This window comes from Mesoplodon densirostris, chromosome 19, assembly GCF_025265405.1.
Source record: "Mesoplodon densirostris isolate mMesDen1 chromosome 19, mMesDen1 primary haplotype, whole genome shotgun sequence".
In the NCBI taxonomy this organism is placed as follows: Eukaryota; Metazoa; Chordata; class Mammalia; order Artiodactyla; family Ziphiidae; genus Mesoplodon; species Mesoplodon densirostris.
In genome coordinates, this window is record NC_082679.1 from 14,620,071 (window position 1) to 14,645,765 (window position 25,695).

The window sequence follows — 25,695 nt, forward strand, 5'->3', positions numbered from 1 at the left end:
TCTTTTTCTTTTACCCTTTTACTAGTTTAAATATAAAAGGAAAAAAACCAACAATAAATAATAGATATTCTCCTCCCACAAGATATTCACAGAACTGCTGCATCTATGGTGATTCTCTTTTCTGGAATGGGCATACATCATCAGGTCATGTTAAACATCAGGAGAACTAGATCTCATCAGAATCACATTCAGCTAGTTGATTTTTCTTCCTTGAGAACCAGATAATCTGAGACTCAGGGGCCCCAGTAATTTCTGGAATTGGAAAAAACCACCTGGGACTAAAAGGGGATATTGAGTAAGTTTCATAACATTTTCTATCTCAACTGCAATGGAATGAACAAGACAACAGACAGATGCATTAAGTTGATTTCAAGATCTTTTCCCAACATAGGCTTCTACCACAGGGATAATGTCTCAAGCATAGAAATTCCTAATGCTCCTAAATCATTTTGAAAACCTATTACTTATTTTTGAGGAACCAGAATCAGATATGTGGAGCTGTAGACTGGAAGCAGAAGCAGTTAACAATGGAGATTTTAGGCAGTTTGCTGAGGAAAACTGTTTCTCCAGCCCTCCTTAAAGAATTCAACAAGGTTCAAAGCTTCAGGGATACTTGTGAATGTGTCCACATCTACTAGAAATGCAGTTTTCTTTGATCAAAAAAAGTTGTATTGGGCACTTCCCTGGCGATCCAGTGGTTAAGTCTCCGAGCTTCCACTGCGGGGATGGAGATGGGGGGTAAGGGGGACACGCAGATTCAATTCCTGGCTGGGGAACTAGGATCCCGCATGCCAGCACGGCGCAGCCAAAAAAAAAAAAAGTTGGATCTTCTAGAAATTTTATAATGAGTAGTAAACAATGATTCATGTCAATAAAAGCAAAGAAAAACAAAACAAAAAATATACTAGGTACACAGGTGCCATTTCCCCTGGTGTGCTGAGTTCCCTTCTCTTATCTGAAGTGCAAAGCTCACACTGAAGCCTCACAAAGCATCCCTTTCTGTACGCCTATTACATCTTCTAGAGTTTTGTTACCAAAAATCTGGAAAAACTAAAACATACTTATTTCTAAAGAGTTCACCTAAAATCTTCTATTCCATTTATCTCTATTATTATTTATGTAAATATTATCATAACAACGCTTCTTACTGATAAATTTTGACAGAAATATTATGAATTTACTTTCAGTAAACCTAGTACATTCAACGTATTATACTTAGTATTGATGACTCTAAAAACATGTCTGTATTAATTAAACCAACAAACTTAAACGTGTTTTCACTCATTAAAAATTAGTCCTGGATCGTGTGATCCCTTCAAACTTTAATTTGTTGTATTTAGAAATGTTTGGTTTATAAGCACTTACTTTCCTTTAAGCCAATTAAAGAGCTCATTTACAAATTAATTTTTACATAAAGATAGAATCAGAGATCTCATAGCTTCATTTTAAAACCTAGTCATGAATCAAGTATTTCAATATAAAACTTATTAGTTTATAAATAACAGTTGGAATAAGTTAAGTTTACTCATTTGGGTTTTAAAAGTCCTCTTTTCCCTTTTTCTCCTTACAGTTTTGGGTTCTACTAATTGAGCCAAGGCCATAGTCTTAGGCAATGTGGGTTGGGTTTGTATTTCAAAACTCTTTTGCTGATTAAAAAGAATTTTTTTTTAATAATAATAAACACACTTTCAAACTTTGCTACTAAATTTGACTGGGGGGTGTTGGCACTATAAGAAATAGCAGGCATGAGAAACACAAATTTTAGTAACAGGAATAGCACTATTAAGATTTTTTATAATCAATTTGGGGACATGTAACATTCTTCACATCAGTAAAACCAGCTAACTTACATTAATATAGTAGGATAAAGTACTAGTAAGTGTCTTATAGAGTATCTTTCTCCATGATACTCATATTTAGTAGGTGATGTTCATATTTAGTAGGTGATATTCTACATTTATCAATGAAAAAACAAGGCACTAAGATGACATGAACACTGAACAGTTTCATAATTTAAAAATCTGACAACAGACCCTATGTTCTAAATTTCAACAAGATACCATACCATCTCCAACTTATGTATACTTACCTTAAGCCTGCATTCTTCACTAATTCTTCAGCAACTAATCCAGACCAAAATCATTATGATTCACAATGGTATATTTGTCTTTATATTGCAGAGCCAAATTAATTAACCTGTTGCCTACTGTTAGAATTTTATTTTCAGTTTTTGATTATCAAAAATATAGGTTGAATGTTCTTGCATGTTATGAATCTCTGTAGATATTTTCTTAACTTGATTGCTAGAACTTGGGATAAAATAATCAGACCTTTACTAATTACCTACAGCATGCCAGATCCTGCAATCATAGTACTTGAGGTGATACGAAGACTAAAATGACATAATTTTTACCTTAAACTGCCTTATAATGTAGTAAGATAACCTCCCAACAATATATATATATTTTGCTAAAATTATATTAAAAAAATCACTACTTGACAAAAAAAAAAAAAGAAATTACTACCTACTCCCAGTATCATATTCTGTTTTTCCCCCTAAATCTCTCAGATTTAGTTCAATTCATACGAATGAGGGGTGGGGAAGGTGTAAAGTAGGCATCATGATTTTTTCCCATACATATATTCAATTCACCCAGCAATACTTATGAAAAAGATTCTTTTCCCAATTTATAACAAAGTGTTAACTTTGTCTTACATGTGTGAGCCTGTTTCTGGACTCTATATCTGTTGACTATTTGTCTACCCTTAACCAAGGCCACATGGATAATTCCAAGGCCATAATGGATAGTGAGAGTTGATGCCTGCTAGTACAAGTCCTTCAGTTTTGTTGTTGTTGCTCTTGTTCCTCCCCTCTTTCTCCTCCTGCTTCTTGAAATTTGTCGTACCTGTTCTTGGTCCTTTGCAATTTCAAGTGTATTTTAGAATCAGTTTGTTACACACACACACACACATACACACACAGAGCCTGATGGTATTTTGAGGGGATAGTGTGCAATAAATATACAACTCAGATTGCAGAGAACTGAAATTATTTCAAGAGTCTCCCAATCCACAAACACAGTATATATTCTTTATTTAGGTATTACTTCATCTCAATACAGTTCATAATTTTCTGTGTAGAAGTTTTGCATGTCTTTTGCTCGATTTATTGCTAGGTATTTGATTTTTTTTATACTATTGTAAACTATAGTTAAAAATAACATTTAAAAGTGTTTGTTGCTGGTACATATATACAATTTTTAAAATACTGACATTATAGCCAGCAACCTTACTAATTTCATATTCATTCTAAGCTGCCTGAAATTCTTTTAGATACTCTATCTACACATAATGACAATTTTATTTTTTCCTTTCCAACCTTTAAGTCTCTTCTACTTGCCCTTTGCACTGGCTAAGCTTGCCAATACCATATTGAGTAGTAATGGTGACTATGGACATCCTGTCTCATGTCGAATCTCAGGGGGAAAGTTTTCAATACTTCAACATTAAGAAAAATTTTTTGTAGATAAAACCCTTTAAGATATAAGATCCTTTCTACTCCGAGGACATGATCTGAACAATTCTAATCTTTTAAAATGCCTTGAAATTTATGGCTCGACCACATGATCAATTTTTATGTTGTTTCATATGCACAGGAAAATATTGTGTGTTCAGTCATTATTGGGTATGATATTCTATATATGTCAAGTTCATTCATCATGTTACTCAGATATTCTCTTTACTTTTTTGTTTACGTGTTCTCTCTGTATTAAGAGAGGTGGATTCAAGTCCTCCACTATAATTGCCAATTTTTCTATTTCTCCTTTGTGTCATCATTTTTTACCTCATATAAAGTTACGTTATTTACACAAAATTTTAAATTGTTGTGCATTTCTGATGAGCTCACCTTTTTATCCCCCTTTATCTCGAGTTATCCTTATTTTCTTAATCAGCTTTCTTTGGATTAGTGCTTGCATGGCTTGTAGTAAGGGGTTAGCACCTCAGCCTTGGTTTGCCCAAATCCTGTACATTCTAAGAAAGGACTGACCTTGACAGCTTCTGGGAAATAACCTCTGATCCCTTGGCATATTTTGCCTACAAATAGTTTTTTATATGCCTGAGGCCTTGCTTTATCAGTTTGACTAGCATTATGAACTTAAATATGCCTCCGCAAAATTCACATATCGAAACCCTAACCCTCCCCACCCCGACCTTAGAATGAGACTGTGTTTGGATACAGGGCTTAAAAGAGGTAATTAAATTAACATGAGGCCATTTGGTGGACCCTAATCCAATCTTACTAATGTCCCTATAACAAGATTATGACATACAGAGAGATACCAGAGTTGCGCACACACAGAGAGAAAAGGCCATGTGAGTACACAGTGAGAAGGCAGCCATCTGCAAGCCAAGGAGAGAAGCCTCGGGAGAAACCAAACCTGATGACATCTTGATTTTCCAGTTTCCAGAACTATGAAAAAATAAGCTACCCAGTCTGTAAATTTTTGTTATGTTGTTTTAAAATACACATAAAAATTCCCATCTTAACCATTTTTAAATATACATTTCAGTGGTATTATATATATTGACATTGTGTGTAGTTATCACCACCACTGAACCCCATAACTCTTCATTTTGTAACACTAAAACTCTATACTTATTAATCAATAATTCCCCACTCTCCCCTCCCCCCCAGTCACTGGCAACCATCATTACAATGATTTTTGATTTTTTTTACTATGATTTTTGACTAAGTACCTCACATAAGTGGAATCATTCAATATTTGCCTTTTGTGACAATTCATTTACCAGAATGTCCTCAAGGTTCATCTTTGTTTAGCATATTACTGAATTTCCTTTTTGAAGGCTGAATAACATTCCACTGTATGTATATACATTTGTCTTATGGACACTTGGGTTTCCTCCACATTTCAGCTAAGGTGAACAATGCTGCTATGAACATGAGTGTATAACTAGCTCTTAAAGACCCTGACCTCAAGTATATGCACAAGTGGAATTGCTGGATCATATATAATTCTATTTTTAATCTTTTGAGGAACCTACATTCTGTTTCCCACAATGGTGATACCACTTTACATTCCTACCAATAGTGCAGAAGAGTTCCAATTTCTCTACATCCTTTCCAACACTGTTCTTTCCTGTAGTTTTTTTTTTCAATAGTAGCCATTTTAGTAGATGTGAGGTGGTATCTCATTGTAGTTTTCATTTGCATTTCCTTAATGATTATTGATATTAAGCATATTTTCATATGCTTATTCCCCATTCATGTATCTTCTTTGGAGAAATGTCTGTTCAAGTCCTTTGCTCATTTTTGTTTTTATGTTGTTGTTGTTGAGTTTTAGATATAATTGCTTAACAGACATATGATTTGCAAATATTTTCCCCCATTCTATTTTTTAAAATACATTTTAGTTATTTATTTTTGGCTGCATTGGGTCTTTGTTGCTGTGCGCAAGCTTTCTCTAGTTGCAGCGAGTGGGGGCTACTCTTTGTTGCAGTGCACGAGCTTCTCATTGCAGTGGCCTCTCTTGCTGTGGAGCATGGGCTCTAGGTGCACAGGCTTCAGTAGTTGTAGCACGCAGGCTCAGTAGTTGTGGCTCGCGGGCTCTAGAGCACAGGCTCAGTAGTTGTGGCACGCGGGCTTAGCTGCTCTGCAGCATGCGGGATCTTCCTGGACAAGGGCTCAAACCTGTGTCCCCTGCATTGGCAGGCAGATTCTTAACCACTGTGCCACCAGGGAAGCCCTATTTCCCCCCATTCTGTAGACTCCCTTTTTACTCTGTGGATAGTGTCTTTTTTTTTTTGCTTCAGGTGACAATGACCTACACATCCTCGTCTAATGAAGATGTGTAGTTATAGAAAAGTAATTTCCAAAAATAATCTATTGAAAATGATATTCCATTAGTTTCAATGATATTATTTGAAGTGGATAGTGTCCTTTGATACAAAAGTATTTTAAATTTTCATCAAGTCCAATTTGTCTTACATTCTTTTGCTACCTGTGTCTTTGGTGTAATATCCAAGAAAATGCTGCCAAATCCAATGTCATGAGGCTTTTGTCCTGTTCTATTCTAAACGTTCTACTGTTTTAGGTCTTATGTTTAGGTCCTCAATCTGTTTTGAGATAGTTTTTGTACATGGTGTTAGGCAAGGGTCCAGCTTCATTCTTTTGCATGTAGATATCCAGTTTTCCCAGTTCCAGTTGTGGAAAAATAGTGCTTTCCTCATTGAATGGTCTTGGCAGCCTTCTCAAAAATCACTTAACCATATACATAAGGGATTACTTGTCGGCTCTCTGTTCTATTCCATTTGTTGATATGTCTGTCTTTATGCAAGTACCACACTGTTTTGATTACTGGTGCTTTGTAGTAAGTTTTGAAATCAAGAAGTGTGAGTCCTCCAGATTTGTTCAAGATTGTTATGGCTACTGGCAGTCCTTTGAGATTCCATATGAATTTTAGGGTGGGTTTTTGTATTTCTGCCAAAAACATCATTGGGATTTTGATAGGAATTGCATTGAATCTGTAGATTGCTTTCATTAGTACTGGCATTTTAATAACATTAAGTCTTCTAATCCATGAACATGGGATGTGTTTCCATTTATTTATGTCTTCTATGGTTTCTTTCAGCAATGTTTTGTAGCTTTCATTGTACAAACCTTTTACTTCCTTGGTTAATTCCACTATTTCATTCTTTTTGATGCTATTGTAAATGGACTTGTTTTTGAAATTTCCTTTTCATATTGTTCATTGTTAGTGTATAGAAATGCAATTGATTTTTACATGTTGACTTTGCATCCTGAAACTTTGCTGATTTATTAGATCTAACAGCTTTCTTATGGAGTCCTGAGGGTTTTCTACATATAACATCATGTCACCTATAAACAGAGATGATTTTACTTTTTCCTTTCGAATTTGGATGCCTTTATTTTTCTTGCATAATTAATCTGCTGAGAACTTCCAGTACTACGTTGAATAGAAGTGGTGAAAGCAGGCATGCTTGTCTTGTTTCCTGATATTAGATAAAATCTTGACGTTTATCTAGTATTATGTTTGCTGTGGGTTTCATATAGCTTTTATTTTGTGGAGATAGTTTCATATATAGCTTTTGTTATGATTGAGATGATTTCCTTCTGTTCCTATTTTGTTGAGTGTTTTTATCATAAAAGGGTGTTGAATTCTGTCAAATGCTTTTTCTGCATTAATTGAGATGATCATTTTCTTCCTTCATTTTGTTGATGCGACATATTACATTGGTGAACTTTCATGATGAACCATCCTTGCATTTCAGGAATAAATCCCATTTGGTCATTTTGTATAATTCTTTTAATATGCTGCTGAATTGTTTGCTAGTACTCTGTTAAGGATTTTTTAATCAATGATCATAAGAGACAACGTTCTGTAGTTTTCTTTCTTGCAATGTTTTTGAGTAGCTTTGGTAACAGGGTGGTGCTGGTCTCAAAGAATCAGTTAGGAAGTATTCCCTCCTCTTCAACTTTTTTGAAAAGTTTGAGAAAGATTAGTATTAGTTCTTGTTTAAATTCACCAGTGAAGCCACCAGATCCAGGACTTTTCTTTGTTGGGAGGTATTTTTTTGGCCATGCTGCATGGCTTGCAGGATCTTAGTTCTCCAACCAGGGAATGAACCCAGGCCACGGCAGTGAAAGCCCGGAATCCTAACCACTAGGCCGCCAGTGAACTCCCTATTGGGAGATTTTTTTTGTGACTGAGTCAATTTCCTTACTACTTATAGAGTAGTTACCAGTCTATTCAGGTTTTCTATTTATTCATGTTTAACTCCATGGTTTTATGTTTCTAGGAATTTGTCCATTTCACCTAGGCTATCCAATTTTTGGCATACAATTGTTCATAGTACTCTCACAATCCCTTTATTTCTGTATAATTGGTAGTAATGTCTCCCCACTTACACTTTTTTGTGTGTGAATTTATTTTTTAATTTTGTAGTACAACTTTTAAAAAATTCAAGTATAGTTAATTTACCCACTTTCACTTTTGATTTTAGTAATTTGAGTTTCCTCCATTTTTTCTTAGCTCATTTAACTAAAGTTTTGCCAATTTTGTTGATCTTTTTGAAGAACTTCTGGTTTTAAGATTTTCTCTGTTATTCTGTTCTTATTTCATATATCACTGCTCTATTCTTTATTTCTCCTTCTGCTAGCTTTGTGTTGTTTGTTCTTTTTCTAGTTCCTTAAGCTGTAAAGTTAGGTTGTTAATTTGAGACCTCTTTTGTTTTTTAATATAAGCATTTATAGCCAAACATTCCCCTTTAGCACCACTTGTATGCCTTAAATTTATTTTCTTTGTCAATCATACTTCAGTAAAGCTGGTGGGAAAAAAAGATGGTCCTTGTTGGGGCTGCATACTTCTTTACCAAAAAATACAGAACCCTCAAGCCTCTGCTGGACTTACTGCCATGAATAGCTATCTCTGTGTCAGACTCAATGCGTACTCCTTTGTTCTGCTTAATCACGGGTGTTAGTGGCACTCAGGCACACCCCCAGTTTTCTGGATGTCACACCCCACAGGGAAGGAGTTTGTGTCCTGCCACTGCAGAACAAAGTGGGCTGTGTGCAGCTATACTGCCGTTGTCAGATGTGAAGTTGACCGGCTGGCTATGGGTTACTGACACATTGCAAGGAACTAGATCTTGTGCATCCTATCTCCTCTCTTGCTATAAGTAAACACTGTTCTACTTGATCCTGGGGTGTATTTTTACTATTCTTCATGACCTCAAATGATGCATTGGTCTTTTTCTTGGTGGTACTTATCTGCCTTGCAACCTTGGCCAAAGAGTCTGGGCACTCAGTGAATAGTGAAAAAGGGGGAATGCCATAAAAGACTTTCTAATGTAAAGTACAGTATAAATTCTCTGAAGGTGAACAGTATTTGGATTATAACTGAAAAACTTAAAACATTGTTTAAATTCCAAGGAGTTCCTGCCAGCCTAAATTATTTGATGCTTTATAAGAACCAAACCATGTAAAATCCTTCTCATATTCTCTTCATTTAAATTGTTTCTCAAGTGGTATAATTCCACTGTCTACTATACATATATCCCATAAAGTCTCTCTCCAGTATGAATTCTGTGATGTACCTTAAGCATTGAACTAAGTCTAAAGGACTTCCTGCATTTATGGCATTCAAAGGGTTTTTCACCAGTGTGAATACTCTGATGTACTTTAAGGCTTGAACTGAGCCTAAAGGACTTCCCGCATTTGTTACACTCAAAAGGTTTCTCACCACTGTGAATACTCTGATGTCGAGTAAGGCGTCCATACACACTAAACGCCTTCCCACATGCCTTACATTCATAGGGTTTCTCACCAGTATGAAATCTGTGGTGTATAGTAAGTTGATGGCTACTCCTAAAAGTCTTTCCACACTCCTTACATTCATAGGGTTTCTCACCAGTATGAATTCTCTCATGTCTAACAAGATGTGAAGCATGACTAAAAGCCTTCCCACAATCTTTACATTCATAGGGTTTTTCACCAGTATGAATCCTGTCATGTTGTATAAGGTTTGAGGCTTGAGTAAAGGCCTTCCCACATTCCTTATATTCATAGGGTTTCTCACCAGTATGAATTCTCTGATGTATTCTAAGTGTTCCAGTGTCACTAAAGGCCTTCCCACATTCCTTACAGCCATAGGATTTCTCACCAGTATGAACTCTTCCATGTTGAGCAAGGTTTGAGGCACGACTAAAAGCCTTCCCACATTCTTCACATTCATAGGGTTTCTCACCAGTATGAATTCTCTTATGTACTTTAAAGTCTGTAAGACGACTAAAGGCCTTGCCACATTGCCTACATTCATATGGTTTCTCACCAGTATGAATTATTTGATGTACTCTTAGGTCTGTATGACGACAAAAGGCCTTGCCACATTCTTTACATTCATATGGTTTCTCACCAGTATGAATTATTTGATGTACTCTTAGGTCTGTATGACGACTAAAGGCCTTCCCACATTCCTTACATTCATATGGTTTCTCTCCATTATCAATTCTGTGATGTAGAGTAAGAGATGAACGTTTTGTATAAATGTATGTTTTTCCATTCCTGATTATTTCATATCTTGAGTCCAAACCTAAAACAAATAGGAAAAAAAAGTTTCTTTGACCACAAAACATTTTATAGAATTAAGAGAAAATTGAAAATTTCACCCATTAGAGATGGTTTAAAGAACTCTAAAATACAGTTATAAAACTTGAAAATTTAAAAGGAGGGCTCAGAAAAAGTAAATTTATGCAGTAGAGCACTGGTAAACAAAGACACGCACAGAACACATCTAGCCCTGATTTGTAGTGTTTGCCAATGTCTATGGTGTAAATACTCCCACCACAGGCAATTCCAAGCTATCAGTGTAACGTAATTGAACCTGGACTTAGGGATGATAAGTAAAATCTTGTCCCTAGAGAGCCAGTATCAGCCAGCTCTAAATACCACTTCCATCTAAAATATAAATATATACACATATAAAATTTAAAAAAGCAATTAGACCTGATCATTCTTCAATTACAATTCCCCTAAAAATACAGATTTCTGCCACTGTGACTCTTTCCCTCCTATGCATAGCCACGTGTGCTTTTATTTGTTCTTCATAACACATTAAGATACTGAGAGTCTTTACTTAGTTATTCCTCCCCTGACACTTTATTATTTATGATCCTTACATATGTTCAACCTGTTTCATTCCTTCATATCTTTTCTCAGGTCCTCTCTAGCTTTCCCTTTTAAACAAGGCCAACCATTCTGGTCATCCTCAGAAAAGTATGTCCATCAATTCTCTGACATATACCAGGTATACCAGTTGTATGGTATTTTGAACACTTAGGGACTTTGGGCAAAAGAGGGAATTTGAATTATATAGAAGAGTCTAGAAGAATGCCAAGAATTATATTAAAAAGAATTGGCAGTTGTGGGCTGAATGATAAAAATCTGTATGAAGTAATCTTGAGCAAAATCCAAAGTGTTTAATGAGGGAGCTATGAGTTGAGGGCAAAAAAAAATCTTCTTGTAACTAGAGTATGGTATGTGTACAAAAAGTTGAAATAATATTAACAACACTCTTCAAAATTGAGTAACAATAGAAATTACTAAATATTAGAAAACCAAAAGCTCTTTATCTGGAAATGGAAATGCCCTCTCCAAAAATGCTAGATCACTATGGAAAGAAAAAACGGAAATAAAAGAGTTCTAGTAAATGGACTACACAGAAAATAAGCACATATCAGAATCTTGGGCATTCAATTTCACCATGCAGAGAGCTCAAAACTTAAAATAATTATCTCTGTAAAAAAGGTGAGTTGAGGGCTGCCCTGGTGGCGCAGTGGTTGGGGGTCCGCCTGCCGATGCGGGGGCCACGGGTTCGTGCCCCGGTCCGGGAGGATCCCACGTGCTGTGGGGCAGCTGGGCCCGTGGGCCATGGCCGCTGGGCCTGCACATCCGGAGCCTGTGCTCCGCGGTGGGAGAGGCCGCAGCGGTGAGAGGCCCGCATACCGCAAAAAAAAAAAAAAAAAAAAAAAGGTGAGTTGAGGATCAAAGCCTAATATGTAGAAAATAAACAACAAAATAGAGGGAGGCATAAAAATAAAGATAAAAGGAGAACATAATGAGTTAGAAAACAGTAACATTAACAAATAAAGAGCTGGTGCTTTAAAAAATCATTATAAGAAATATTAGATAAACCAATTAAAGACAGTTAAAAACAAATAAAAATAAGAAAAGAGGAAAACAAGAACCACAGAGGGGGACTTCCCTGGTGGTCCAGTGGTTAAGAATCTGCCTTCCAATGCAGGGGATGCGGGTTCGATCCCTTGTCGGGGAACTGAGATCCCACGTGCTGCAGGGCAACTAAGCCCACGCACTGCAACTACTGAGCCCACGTGCCACAACTAGAGAGACCGTCTGCTGCAACTATGGAGCCCACGCGCTGTGGAGCCCGTGCACCACAACTACAGAGCCCACGCGCCCTTGGGCCCACGTGCCACAACTACTGAGCCCATGTGCTCTGGAGCCTGCACGCCACAACTAGAGAGAACCCTGCATGCCTCAACAAAGAACCTGTGTGCCGCAACGGAAGATCCTATATGCCACAACTAAGACCCGACACAGCCCAAAATAAATAAATAATTAATCTTAAAAAAAAAAAAGAACCACAGAGGAATTTATTTAAATTACAAGGGTACTATGTGAATACTTTTGAAAGTATGGATAACTTTCTAGGAAAATTTATTAAAATTGAACACAGAAGAGAAAGCCTAAACCAACCAGATGCTACAGAATAAACAGAAAAAAAGCTGCCAGGAAAAAGTTAAGAAGTGTCATAAGCATATTTCAACACCTATATTGTAATTTCTCAATATCTAGATCTAACATATGGATACAGCATAACTGGACAAAGGGAAAATTTAGGACGCCAGCAGGCATAACCCTAGAAATCTTATGCCAAAAAGAGAGGAAGAATTCAAAGGCTTGGAGAGTTTTGACTGGCCAAAACTAAAAAGACAGTAGCATAAAAATGACTGTGACAGATAATAAACCATGCAATAAAAAGCAATGAATCAGCAATGATACAAGAGAAAAAAATTATTTCTCATCATTAAATAACTCCTTATTTGAAGAAGTTCTAGTTCCAGTATGGTAGCATGAAGTTCCTACAGCCTGCCCCCTCTCTGATTTCAACTATTAACACTTGACAAAATACAAAAATTAACTACATAAGGGCTGTAAATAAAAGCAGGAGGGCTTTGGAAAGGAACCAGACTTTACAAAACAACCCAGACTGAGCTGAGTTTCTTGCTTAACTCACTCTCATGTCCTTGCTTCAAGGGCAGATCCCAGTTATTGTGGGGTAAGCGTGGGCTACAAAAATTCCAACAGAAACTCCACAATGTTTCTGGCTATAAGAACAATGAGAGGGAGCACTGCCAAACTGGAAAGCAACGGGGGGAATGCTGGGACAAAAACAGCCAGAAGATTTCCTAATTTGGTATTTGGGTATAGATTAGTACAACATTCAGTCTTACCAACAACAACACATGCATGAGAAGGATATAAATCAGTGCAGCAACACTATACCTAGTAAACAATTTGAAAACCTTCCCACAAAGAAAATTCCAAGCACAGGCAGTATCACTGGTGAACTGTTTCAAATATCTAGTGAAGAAGTACTACCAGTTCTAAACAAACTATTCCAGAAAATTGAAGAGTGAATCAGTCTATGCAGCTAGTTACTCTGATACCAAACAGGTGAAAAACAGTATAAGAAGTGAAAATTACACACTATAAAACCTTGTAAACATATATGCAAAATACTAAACACTATCTTAACTAACAGAATCCATCAATATATATAAAAGGTAATACGTAATGCCTGTCTTAGTCCTTTTGGGCTACTATAACAAAAAATAAAGACTGGGTAGCTTATAAACAACAGAAATTTATTTCTCACAGTTCCAGAGGCTGAGAAGTCCAAGATCAAGGGACCAGTATGGTCATATTCTGGTGAAGGCCTTCTTCCTGGTTCATAGCCAGTGCCTTCTCAATGCATCCTCATATGGTGTAAGGGGTGAGTAATCTCTGTGGCAACTCTTAATAAGAACACTAATTCCACTCATGAGTGCTCCACCTTCATGACCTAAGCATCTCCCAAAGCCTTTCCCTCCTAATGCCATCATCTTTGGGGGTTTGGATTTCAGTATAATACTGGGGGTAGAAACATTCAGACCATAGCGATGATCAATCCCAGGAATACAAGATTGGTTTAATATTTGAAAATTTCATCAATATAATTTATTATATTAACAAAATAAAAATTTAAAAACCCATATGGATCACGTCTAAAATTTTTTTTTAAAAAGCATTTAATAAAAGCCACATCCATCCCTCATAAAAAGAACTTATCCTAATAAAGATCATCTGCAAAAAACCCACAGCTAACACCATATCCAACTGTGAGAGAATTATGCCTATCACATATGATCAGAACAATAAAAAGTTATGCCCTCACCACTTCTACTGAACATTGGACTAGAGGTTCCAGGCAGTGCAATAAATCAAAAAATAAAGGCATGCAGGAGAAAAATTAAGAAACAAAATGTCCTTAATCATAGATTACTTAATCATATGTGTAGAAAGGCAAATGTAAACTATAAAACAGCTACTAGAAAATAGTAATTGAGTTTAGCAAGGCTGAAGTATATACAACCAATATGTAAATATGAGCCAACACTCAGGAATTAAATTTTTAAAAATACAATTTAAAGTAGTATCAAAAATAGGACATAGGGATATGTCTCACAAAAGATATGTAAGACCTGTACACTATAAATTCTAAAACATTGCTGAGAAAAGTTAAAGATATAAATAAATGGAGAGACATATCATGTTTATGGAATGTAAAACTTGATACTGTTAAGATGTCAATAATTATTCCTGAATTGATTTATAGATTCAATGTAATTCCAATAAAAATCCCAGCAGACTTTTTTGTGGTCTATGATGAAATTGACAAGCTGATCCTAAAATTTATAGGGAAATGCAAAGGACCTAGAATAGTCAAAACAACTTTGAAAAGAACACTGTACAAGGACTAAATAACACTACTTAATTATAAGACTTATGAAGATACACTAATCAGCAAGTTGATGTGTCAAGACATGTCAATTAATGGAACTGATGATCAGAAATAGATCCATACATATATGAAAAACTTACTTTCATCATTTCAAAGGCAATAGAGTGAAGAAAGGATAGTCTTTTCAAGAAATGAAAAGAAATGTCTTTTCAAGAAATGATGCAGGAACAATTGGGATATCCATATGCCAAAAAAGAATCCATACTTTGATAAACAAAAATGAACTAAGGGCTTCCCTGGTAGCGCAGTGGTTGGGAGTCCGCCCGCCGATGCAGGGGAAGCGGATTCGTGCCTCGGTCTGGGAAGATCCCACATGCCGCGGAGTGGCTAGACCCGTGAGCCATGGCTGCTGGGCCTGCGCGTCTGGAGCCTGTGCTCCGCAACGGGAGAGGCCACAGCAGTGAGAGGCCCGCGTACCGCAAAAAAAAAAAAGAACTAAAAAATGGATCAGAGACCTGAATGTAAAACATAAAACTGTAAAACTTTTGTAAGAAAATAGGAAAAAATGTGTGACCTTGGGCTAGGCAAAGAATTCTTAGATACAACACCAAAAACCAAGATTCATGAAGAATAAATGGATAAACTTGATTTTGTCAAAGTTCAAAACTTCTGTTCTCCCAAACACACTGCTACAAGAATGAAAGGAAAAATCACAGTAAACAAAAGAATATTCAAAAAGGATTTCTTTTAATGTAGAATATGAAAAATAACTTACAAGTTCAATAAGAAAACAAACAACCTGGGCTTCCCTGGTGGCGTAGTGGTTGAGAGCCCGCTACAGGGGACACGTGTTCGTGCCCCGGTCTGGGAAGGTCCCATATGCCACGGAGCGGCTGGGCCCGTGAGCCATGGCCGCTGAGCCTGCGCGTCCGGAGCCTGTGCTCTGCAACGGGAGAGGCCACAACAGTGAGAGGCCCGCGTACCGCAAAAAACAAACAAACAAAAAAAAAACAAACAACCTAATAAAACAGACAAAAGAGTTTAAAAGATACTGCACTCAAGAAGACAGCAAATAAGACACTCAACGTCATTAGTTATTATGGAGAAAAAGATTAAAACCACAACAAAATGCCACTATATACTTACTTGAAAGGCCAGAATTAAAAAGATTGACCGTACCAATTGTTCATAAGATATGGAAGATCCAGACCTCTCTTACAGCTGGTGGAAATGTGAAATGGTATAGAAACACTGTAAAATAGTTTCTTACAAATTTAAATTTATAATCTTATTTATCTAAATCTAAATTTTAAATCTTACAAATTTAACCATACAATCCAGGCATTCAACTGCTCAGTATTTGGCCAAAAGAAATGAAAGCATATATTCATTCAAAGACTTATAAACAAATGTCAACAGCATCTTAATTTGTTATTGCTAAAAACCAAAAATGTCCATCAGCAGATAATGAATAAACAAATTGTGGTACAACCAAATACTGGTATAGTACTGAGTAAAATACACATAACAACATGGATGAACTTCAACCTAATTATGCTGACTGAAGGAAGATGAAAAACTTCACACTATCATTCTGTTTGTATAAAACTACAGAAAATGCAATCAACTCTATTGTGATAGAAACTAGAAAGTAGATCATTGCATACCTAAGGAAGTTGGAGGAAGACAGAGGAGGAAGATTACGAAGGGACAAGAAATGCAAAGTTTTGAAAAAAAAATCATTTTATTAGATTCAGATAAAGCATTTGACAAAACTGAACACCCATTCATAGTTAAAAAAAAAATCAGCAAACTAGGAACAAAAGAAAACTACCTCAATTCAACAAAGGTCACAAATGAAAAAACCTACCACAAGACTTTCTCTTTTTTTAAGACTTTCACTTTCTATGCCAACATGAAAAACACAGTAGAGACCAGAAACAGATACAGATACATACAGTGATTTCACTTCTGACAAAGGTGCCAAAGCAATCCAAAGGGGAAAGGAAATTCTTTTTTTTAATGGTGCTGGAATAACTGGGTATCCATAGGGAAAACATGAGTCCTGAACCCTACTCACACCGTAATAAAAAATTAACTCAAGGGCTTCCCTGGTGGCGCAGTGGTTGAGAGTCCGCCTGCGGATGCAGGGGACACGGGTTCGTGCCCTGGTCTGGGAGGATCCCACATGCCGCCGAGCAGCTGGGCCCGTGAGCCATGGCCGCTGGGCCTGCGCGTCCGGAGCCTGTGCTCCACAACGGGAGAGGCCACAACAGCGAGAGGCCCGCATACCGAAAAAAAAAAAATTAACTCAAAATGGATATATAATAGAACTAAACATAAAAGCAAAAATTATAAAAGGTCAAGAAAAAGCAGGGAAAAAACTTTGCCACCTTGGGGTAGGCAAAGATTTCTTGGATAGTATACCCCCCAAAAAATCATTAAAGAGGAATTTGATAAATTGGAATTCATAACAATTTAAAAACGCCTTGTAAGATATTGTTAATAAAATTAATAGGTAAGTCACATTGTGGGAAAAAGTTTTTAATGTTCCAAAAGGACTTCCTTTTGTTCCAAAATAAAGAACAGTTACCCCTCAAATATAAGAAAATGATTTCAAATGGCTAAAGATTTGGATAAACACTCCAAAAAATATGAATGATCAGTAAATAAAAGAAACTCAAGATCATTAGTCATCATGGAAATGCAAAAAGATACCACTACATACCAACTATAATGTCTAGAATTTAAAGGACTGACAATACCAAGTGCTGGAAAGAAAATGGAGTAAGAGGAACGGAGCAGTGCAAAACTTCTAAAATTGTTTAACATGCAGTTACTACTCAACAATTCCACTCTTCGGTATTCACCCTATAAAAATACATGTACACAAATATTCATAACAGTTCTACTCATAACTAGTCCCAAACCGGAAACAACACAAAAGTCCATCAGTAGATGAACAGAAACATAAATTGTGGTCTATCCAAACAACAGAATACTACTTAACAAAAAAATGAACAAAGTAGTGATACACGCAACAATATAGACATACCTCAAAGTCATTATACCGACCAGTGGAAGCAAAACATAATAGAATATATAATGTATGATTCCATATTTATAAAATTATTTTAAAAGGCTAATCTAATGTACATTGACAGAAAGTTGATCAGTGGTAGTTTGAATGGGAGTGGGCATGGGGCGTGGAAATTAATTGGGAAGGGAAACAATGGAAACCTTTCATGTGCTGTAAATGTTGTGTATCTTGATTATAGTGGGAAATCTGGGTTGTTTACACTTTTTTTTTTTTTTTTTTTTTTTGTGGTACGCGGGCCTCTCACTGTTGTGGCCTCTCCCGTAGTGGAGCACAGGCCCCGGACGCGCAGGCTCAGCAGCCATGGCTCACGGGCCTGGCCGCTCCACGGCATGTGGGATCTTCCCAGACCGGGGCACGAACCCGTGTCCCCTGCATCGGCAGGCGGACTCTCAACCACTGCGCCACCAGGGAAGCCCTGTTTACACTTTTTGACCATTAATACACAATGCTGCTATGAGCAGCCATGTACAGGCTCTTGTGAGATGTACGTTTCCAATTTTCTAGAGTATGTAGCTAGCTATGAAGGAAAGAGATGAGAAGAAAAGCATGGCCTTCATTAGCCTGAAAAACAGTAAATCACATGGCATGCCAGAAGATGGAAATTGCTAAAGAAGAAAATGAAATTGGAAAGAAGATTCAGGATGGCTAGGATCAGGGGAAAGGCTCACTGCAAAACCCCACTAAAAGGATATTTGGGCAAAGATCTAAAGACTATAAGGGAGTGCACCCTATTGACTGGATGGTAACTCCAAGTTTAACATTTTAAGAAACTGACCAGCTGCTTCCCCATGTGGCTGGACCTTTATTTTAACCTATTTGTGTTTCTGACTCTAAAATGTATTTCTTACAGTTGGATAATGTTTTTTATTTTTAATCCATTCTGCCTACGTTGGTCATTTAAATGGAGTGTGCACTCAATTTACCTTTAATATAATTACTGATAGAATTTATGGTTAAAATTTGTTACATATTTTCTATGTGTCTTAGGCCTTTCTTCCCCTTCTATCTCTTAATTATTACCTTCTTTTGTGTTAAATAGATATGTTCTAGGATGCCATTTGATTTCCTTTATTATTTCTTTTACTATATATTTTTCAGTTATTTTCTTAATGGTTTTCCTGGGAATTACAATTAACATCTTAATCTGTAACAATTTAAATCTGATCAATACCATCTTAACTATAATATTATAAAAAAACTATGCTCCTGAATAGCTCCATTCATTCCCCAAGCCATGATAATTTTTTTTTTTTTTTTTTTTTCTTTTTGCGGTATGCGGGCCTCTCACTGTCGTGGCCTCCCCCGCTGCGGAGCACAGGCTCCGGACGCGCAGGCCCAGCGGCCATGGCTCACGGGCCCAGCCGCTCCGCGGCATATGGGATCCTCCCAGATCGGGGCACGAACCCGTATCCCCTGCATCGGCAGGCGGACTCTCAACCACTGCGCCACCAGGGAGGCCCCAAGCCATGATAATTTGAATGCTTAAAAAAAAAATAAACAGAAGAGGGAGCCCTTAAAATCACAAATTTAGAAAAGGTATCCAGAATCTTGACTCCTTTCTCAAAACTGAGGAAAATTAATCTCATATATAAATGACCCCCCACCCCCCAAAAAGGCCCAAGGTCAACTTCTATACAAGAAATTATATGACTAAAGTTAATGACAGTTATAGAGACAATATATATACATCTAAAGCAAATGCCCTGAAAACAGGGAAAAAAACTATACCGTACTATTCAATAACATGCTAAAAGACAAGAAAAAACTTTTAGATAAGAAAAATCATAAATGAGAATTAGAAAAACTCAGAATTGGACGATAGAACTCACAAGTAAATTTCAAATAAATGAAAAATAATGAAAGAATACAAACCTAGAAAGAATATGAGAATAAATCCAACAGATCAATGTTAACGCAAATAAGAATAAGAAATATTTGAAAAGGATATGAAAATGAATTACAATTTAACCTATAGTTGTTTTATCTAGGCTTCTGTGTAAGTCTTATGATTAAAGAAAAGGTGAAAATCATATTTAAAAAACAAAGACAAAAAATCCAAATCAGATTAGGGATCCTAACTACTCTTAGAAAACAATTCTACTAATTCTTCATAAGGATCCACAAAATCTAATAGATCTTTTCCTTCCTAACATACTAGCTTCATGTCCTGTTAGTCACCATTCACTAACTGATCTAAATGCTACTCCTCAAACACACAAACCTCATCCCCCTTGAGGGCCTTTGCATGTGTGGTTCACTCTCCTTGGTTGTGCTTTCTCATACAGTCAAAAAGCCTGTGACCTTACTTCATGTCTCTGCACAAACGTTAGGAAAGGGTTCTTGATCATGCTACCTTACCTAAATTTGCTGTGTTCTTTGTTAGTGTCCTTTATAACATATTTCACTACCTTATATTATTTATCTATTTATTTCATGTTAATTTCTTTCTTAACATGGTATAATCTCCATTACTGCAAGAACATTATCTGCCCTATTCAGTATTACTGGGTTGATTATGCCAAGCACAGTGCCAGCTCAGACTATTCAAATATTTTCCAGGTATAGGAATGAATGTATTTTTAGACAAGAGTCACATTGAAAAAGAGGATCTGGAAAGAATCTGGTCCAAAATACAGGTAAATGACTACACTGTGGAAGGAAAGTGACTAGCATGAAATTGGGAGGGGAATATGAGAAAAATAACACAGTGAATGATTAATGAGCTTAAGATGAAGTTGAGATACTTCCTCTTCACATTACAAGACTTTCCTTCACTGAGAAGGGAGCTTTCCAACTAATGTTTCAAGGATGTGTTTACCAAGTGTATTTACCACCTGGGCTATCACTTACACAAATGACTTCTGCCTGACCTGCTCTTACTTACCTGTACACCAACTTCTTGTTTTTTCTCTCATAAACATCCAGGGTTCTTTTCCTTGCTCCAGTAAGGTAATTACATTTGGCTTAGAAATGGAATGGCCTGCTTTAAAGAAAAAAGAATGCCACAGGTTTGAGAAATAAATTGTAACTAATCAAGGTAAAATTATAATTATGATAATAAAAGATCATAATGATATTGACTATTTTAGAGAAGAATGAGAAAATTAAAGAATAAGAGGTCAGTTAGGTAAGGTAAAGTTTTTGTTTTGCTGTATTTAAAATTCAAACTCATATGTCCTCTAACTCTAGAGAGCAAACATAATGTGGTTAAAAACATATTTTGAAGACTGGGATCAATTCCTGCCTTTGCTACCTTCCAGCTGGGTATAACCTCGAATAATTCACTTAAATCCACTATACCTCAGTTTTCTCATTTATAAAATGGGGATAATAATAGTACTGTTGGGGGAATTAAATCAGTTAATACTCTCAGTTATTTTAATCAGTTAAATCACATAATGTGCTTAGAATAATGACTACTACACAGTAATCAAAATGTTAGCTATTGGGCTTCCCTGGTGGCGCAGTGGTTGAGAGTCCGCCTGCCGATGCAGGGGATGCGGGTTCATGCCCCGGTCTGGGAAGATCCCACATGCCGTAGAGCGGCTGGGCCCGTGAGCCATGGCCGCTGAGCCTGTGCGTCCAGAGCCTGTGCTCCGCAACGGGAGAGGCCACAACAGTGAGGGGCCCACGTACCGCAAAAAAAAAAAAAAATAAGTTAGCTATTATTATTCTTATGCTCTAATGTCACTAGAAGATACAAGAAAAGAGAGCTATAAGATATTCATTCCATTTTGAATGTAATTTTCATGTATTACAACTTTCAACCACAAATCAGATGAACTTTGTTTTAAGAAATGACTGCTTTTGGTACAGTTTTAAATAAATTCCAATTATGCAATCCATCATCATATAAATTGTAGAGGCTCTTTTGATACCAAGAGCAATTTAGGACCCTCTGTCAAGCTGATATCCCTGAAACTGTTTCAGATCTTAAAATGGAGTATTAGAGCCATCTGGAGCACAAATGAATAAAAAACTTGGATCCTTTGACCATGGTTATACAGTATATGCCACAGATATCTAATTTAGCTGCTTGGTCATTATGGAAGAGATGCGAATATAAAAAAAGAACACATGGAGATGTGAATATGATTGAAGGATAGGGAAGATGAAGGTGTTTAATGGAGCTGCCATTTCTAACCTGACAAAGCTCAGACCACTTTTTTGGGAAGAGGAAAAACAAATGTAACTAGTTTCTTGAAAGGCAGCCCTGAAAATTACAGTAGAAAAAATACACAGCTTATAGAGCAGATTCTAAATTAATCTAAATTATTTGAAGCAGATGAACATACCCAGTGAGACCAAGTTACCATAGTTCTCCATCATCACATCCCGGTACAAAGTCTTCTGAACGAGGTCAAGACATTCCCACTCCTGCTGAGAGAAGCCTATGGCCACATCACTGAATGTCAGTGATCCCTGAAACAGTAAACACATGTATCACTGGGCAAATTAAAGAAAATACTTTGAAAGCAGAAGCAGGAGTTGATGCACTTCTCCGTAGGAAAAGAGAAAATGAAAGTATGTAGGCTGGCAATCTATGATGTGGAAGGAGACTTAAGCACAAGGTATACATATTTTTTAAGAAGCCTGCCAACACAGGTCAAATGTCTTCCGTATTCTGGGATGCTTCTAAATATCTGAACCATTTGGAAATGGACAAAATAATGTTTCCCTCCTAAATTAAAAAGTGTATACAAGAATAATGTCCAAATGGTATCTGCCTCAAAAATTCTCAATAAATAAATATTTCTCCAAATTTTAAAAACTGGGTTGCATAAAATTAATACGATTATCTTCAAGTATCAAGTACTATTATGTTAGATCTTGCCATAAGCATTTTTGCTTGATTCAATAAATCCATTTATTATTTTGGCATCTGACATTGTATTTCATAAATAAATCAGATTTAATAATTTATGCAATTAGATGCACAACATTTGGAGGTTTTCCACAATTGTAAGGTTCTATTTTCACCAACTACATATAATGATATTCATTTTTGTTGCCATCTACCATTTCTCACTGAACACTTTCCTTATTCTGAGTGTAGTAGGTAACCTCATTGATTACCAGTGATCTCCATTCCTGGTATTTATGTCCTCATGTAATCCTCTCCCTTTGAACGTGGTCTGAACCCAGTGAGAGAGAATTATTTCTAACAAATAGAATATAGAAAAGTGATGGAATGTCACATCCAACATTAGCTTATAAAAAACTATGATTTCCACATTGCTTATTCTCTCTTGCTGTCTCACTTGGTCACTCTGATGAAGCCAGCTACCACGTGTGAGCTGCCCTAAGGAGAGCCCCACATAATAAACCCCTTTTGGAGGAAGACGCGGTCGCCGCTGCAGCGGAGCCTCGGGCCGCCCACTCCTGCTCCTGACTCACGGCCGTTCGCTCTCGCGGAGAAACAAGTTGGTCAGGAAGCCGCACCACAGCTATGGCTTTTAACGATACCGGGAAAGGGGCTTCCCTGGTGGCGCAGTGGTTGGGAGTCCACCTGCTGATGCAGGGGACGAGGGTTCCTGCCCCGGTCTGGGAAGATCGCACATGCCGCGGAGCGGCTGGGCCGGTGAGCTATGGCCGCTGAGCCTGCGCGTCAAGATACCGGGAAGACTACCGTGGAGCTCGAGGTGGCGATTCACCGGATTAGAATCACCCTCACCTGCCGCAACGTGAAGTCTTTGAAGAAGGTATGTGCTGATCTGATCAGAGGCGCGAAGGAAAAGAATCTCAAAGTGAAAGGACCGGTTCGGATGCCTACCAAGACTCTGAGAATAACTACAAGGAACCTTGTGGTGAAGGTTCTAAGACTTGGGATAGTTTCCAGATGAGGATCCACAAGCGACTCACTGACCTGCACAGTCCTTCTGAGATTGTCAAGCAGATCACTTCCATCAGTATTGAGCCAGGAGTCGAGGTTGAAGTCACCATTGCAGATGCTTAAATCAATGTTTTTAATAAATTGATAATCAGTTGTTAAATACTGTTGACTTTTATTCATAATACTGACAGGTCTTAGGAACAGAGTTGTGCTATCGAATTCATTCCACCTTTTAAGTAGAATAATTAAAATTAGATGGGTAGCCTATGTTTTACTCTTTTTCATTATATTTTCCAGGGGCCACTAAATTAGTTTACACTTGACATTATTTGAAAACTGAATTGTATTAGCTAAATAACATGTGAGATCTTGTGTTGATGATGAATATATACAGTTCTGGCTGCCTATTGGAGCTTTTCCAGAGAACATGTGTCTGGGTTCTACTCTGGAAAATCCGATTAATTGATATGGGGTACTATCAAAAGTTTCTGGGGCGATTCTAGTGTGTACAGCCATGGTTAAGAACCTAATGTACTAGAAGGCAAGTAACTCAGGGAAAATAGATCTTAAATTCCAGCCCTGGCTCTGCCAGTTTGTCATAACTCCTTTTAAACTTGGCAAATTTCAAAATGTTTGTGAAACTTTGTTAATAAATTTTATAGACAAAAAACAAAACAAAACAAACAAAAAAAAACACAATAAACCAAGAGCAGTCGTGAGCCAACAGCTACTGAGGAAGTGAGGCCCTCAATCCAACAGCCATGAAGAACTGGATCAAGTCAACAACCACTTCAATGACTTCGGATGCAGATCCACTCAAAGTTGAGCTTTAAAATGACTGCAACCCTGACCAACACATTATAACCCTGTAAGAGACCCAGAGCAGGAGAGCCAAGCTAAGCAACATCCAGATATCTAACTCACTGAAACTGTGAGATAAATGTTTGCTGCTTTAAGATGCTATGTTTCAGAGTAACTAATTATGCACTAAAAGATAATTCATTGATTTAAATGATACTGAAGAAGGCTGGTCAATTATATAGATGTTAGACAAACTTAGCATGTCTCATTCAACAACAAAATAGGCTTAGCATTTATGTCTCATGGCTTTCCTACCAAATCCATGACCTCCATGTTCAAAGCCCCAATCATATACTCATCCATACAAAGCAGGAATTTCATACCATATTAAGATTCAGGTCATTCAATGATAAATTCCACCTCAGCTACCTGGAAATTTCGGATCTGTGGAAAACTTCAAAGTCTTACCATGGATAGTTAAACAGAACCATTGTCTCCATCTCCAAACTACAGATCTGACCTGCATAGCATAAATTTCTACTTCAAAGAACTTAACCCCACTGTTCCATCACTGCCCTTAATTGAAGAATGGGCACTTAAAATATATTGAAAATTTTGGACAATAATTACATGAACACTAGTTAGTTTTTTTTTTTTTTTTTGCGGTACGCGGGCCTCTCACTGTTGTGGCCTCTCCCATTGCAGAGCACAGGCTCCGGACGCACAGGCTCAGTGGCCATGGCTCACGGGCCAGCCGCTCCGCGGCATGTGGGATCCTCCCAGACCGGGGCACGAACCCGTGTCCCCTGCATCAGCAGGCGGACTCTCAACCACTGCGCCACCAGGGAAGCCCCACTAGTTAGTTTTGAATGGGCCAAACAGAGACAGTACCAGGTAATTTGGCCACATATTTCTCTGGAACAATAGCTAGGAAACAGGTTATTTGAGGGAACTTTCTGTTAGGAAACATCAGGAAAATTAATGAAAATACTTACATGACCAAAAAAAAAAAATACACATATTTCAACAAGGAGAGAAACATCAACTTACATGGGCCATGGTTTTAGACCTGCAAGAGATGATCAGTCCTCTGGGCTCCTCTACCAGAAAAGCAGAGTCCAGAAAACCGAGACCTGGGAGAAGAGAAAGACCTTGAGACCAGTTGTATTTTAGTGTTTCCTCACTGGGCTTAAGTTAATATTACCATTTATGCTCTTCCATTCCAGATTCCAAATTACTTCATATTACACACAACTTGGGTAAGCTAGGATTCTGGACAAATCCATTTCCTCACTCAATTCCTAGGGGTCTCAGCTGCAGAGTCATTTCTGCATTGAAAC

The 25,695-nt window shown here is 37.3% G+C and overlaps 1 protein-coding gene and 1 pseudogene across 1 annotated transcript in view; one reads left to right on the plus strand and one right to left on the minus strand.

Annotated features, from left to right (window-relative positions):
- The window catches only part of LOC132479593 (zinc finger protein 420-like), a 41,987-nt gene extending 19,826 nt beyond the window's left edge, over positions 1–22,161 (minus strand). The window contains 3 exon segments of the mRNA XM_060083133.1: positions 9,132–10,130; positions 20,606–20,704; positions 22,017–22,161. Coding sequence (XP_059939116.1) covers positions 9,132–10,130; positions 20,606–20,704; positions 22,017–22,161 — 1,243 coding nt within the window.
- Positions 22,162–23,309: 1,148 nt separating this feature from the next.
- LOC132479752 (small ribosomal subunit protein uS10-like) lies at positions 23,310–23,677 on the plus strand (annotated as a pseudogene).
- The last annotated feature ends 2,018 nt before the right edge of the window (positions 23,678–25,695 follow it).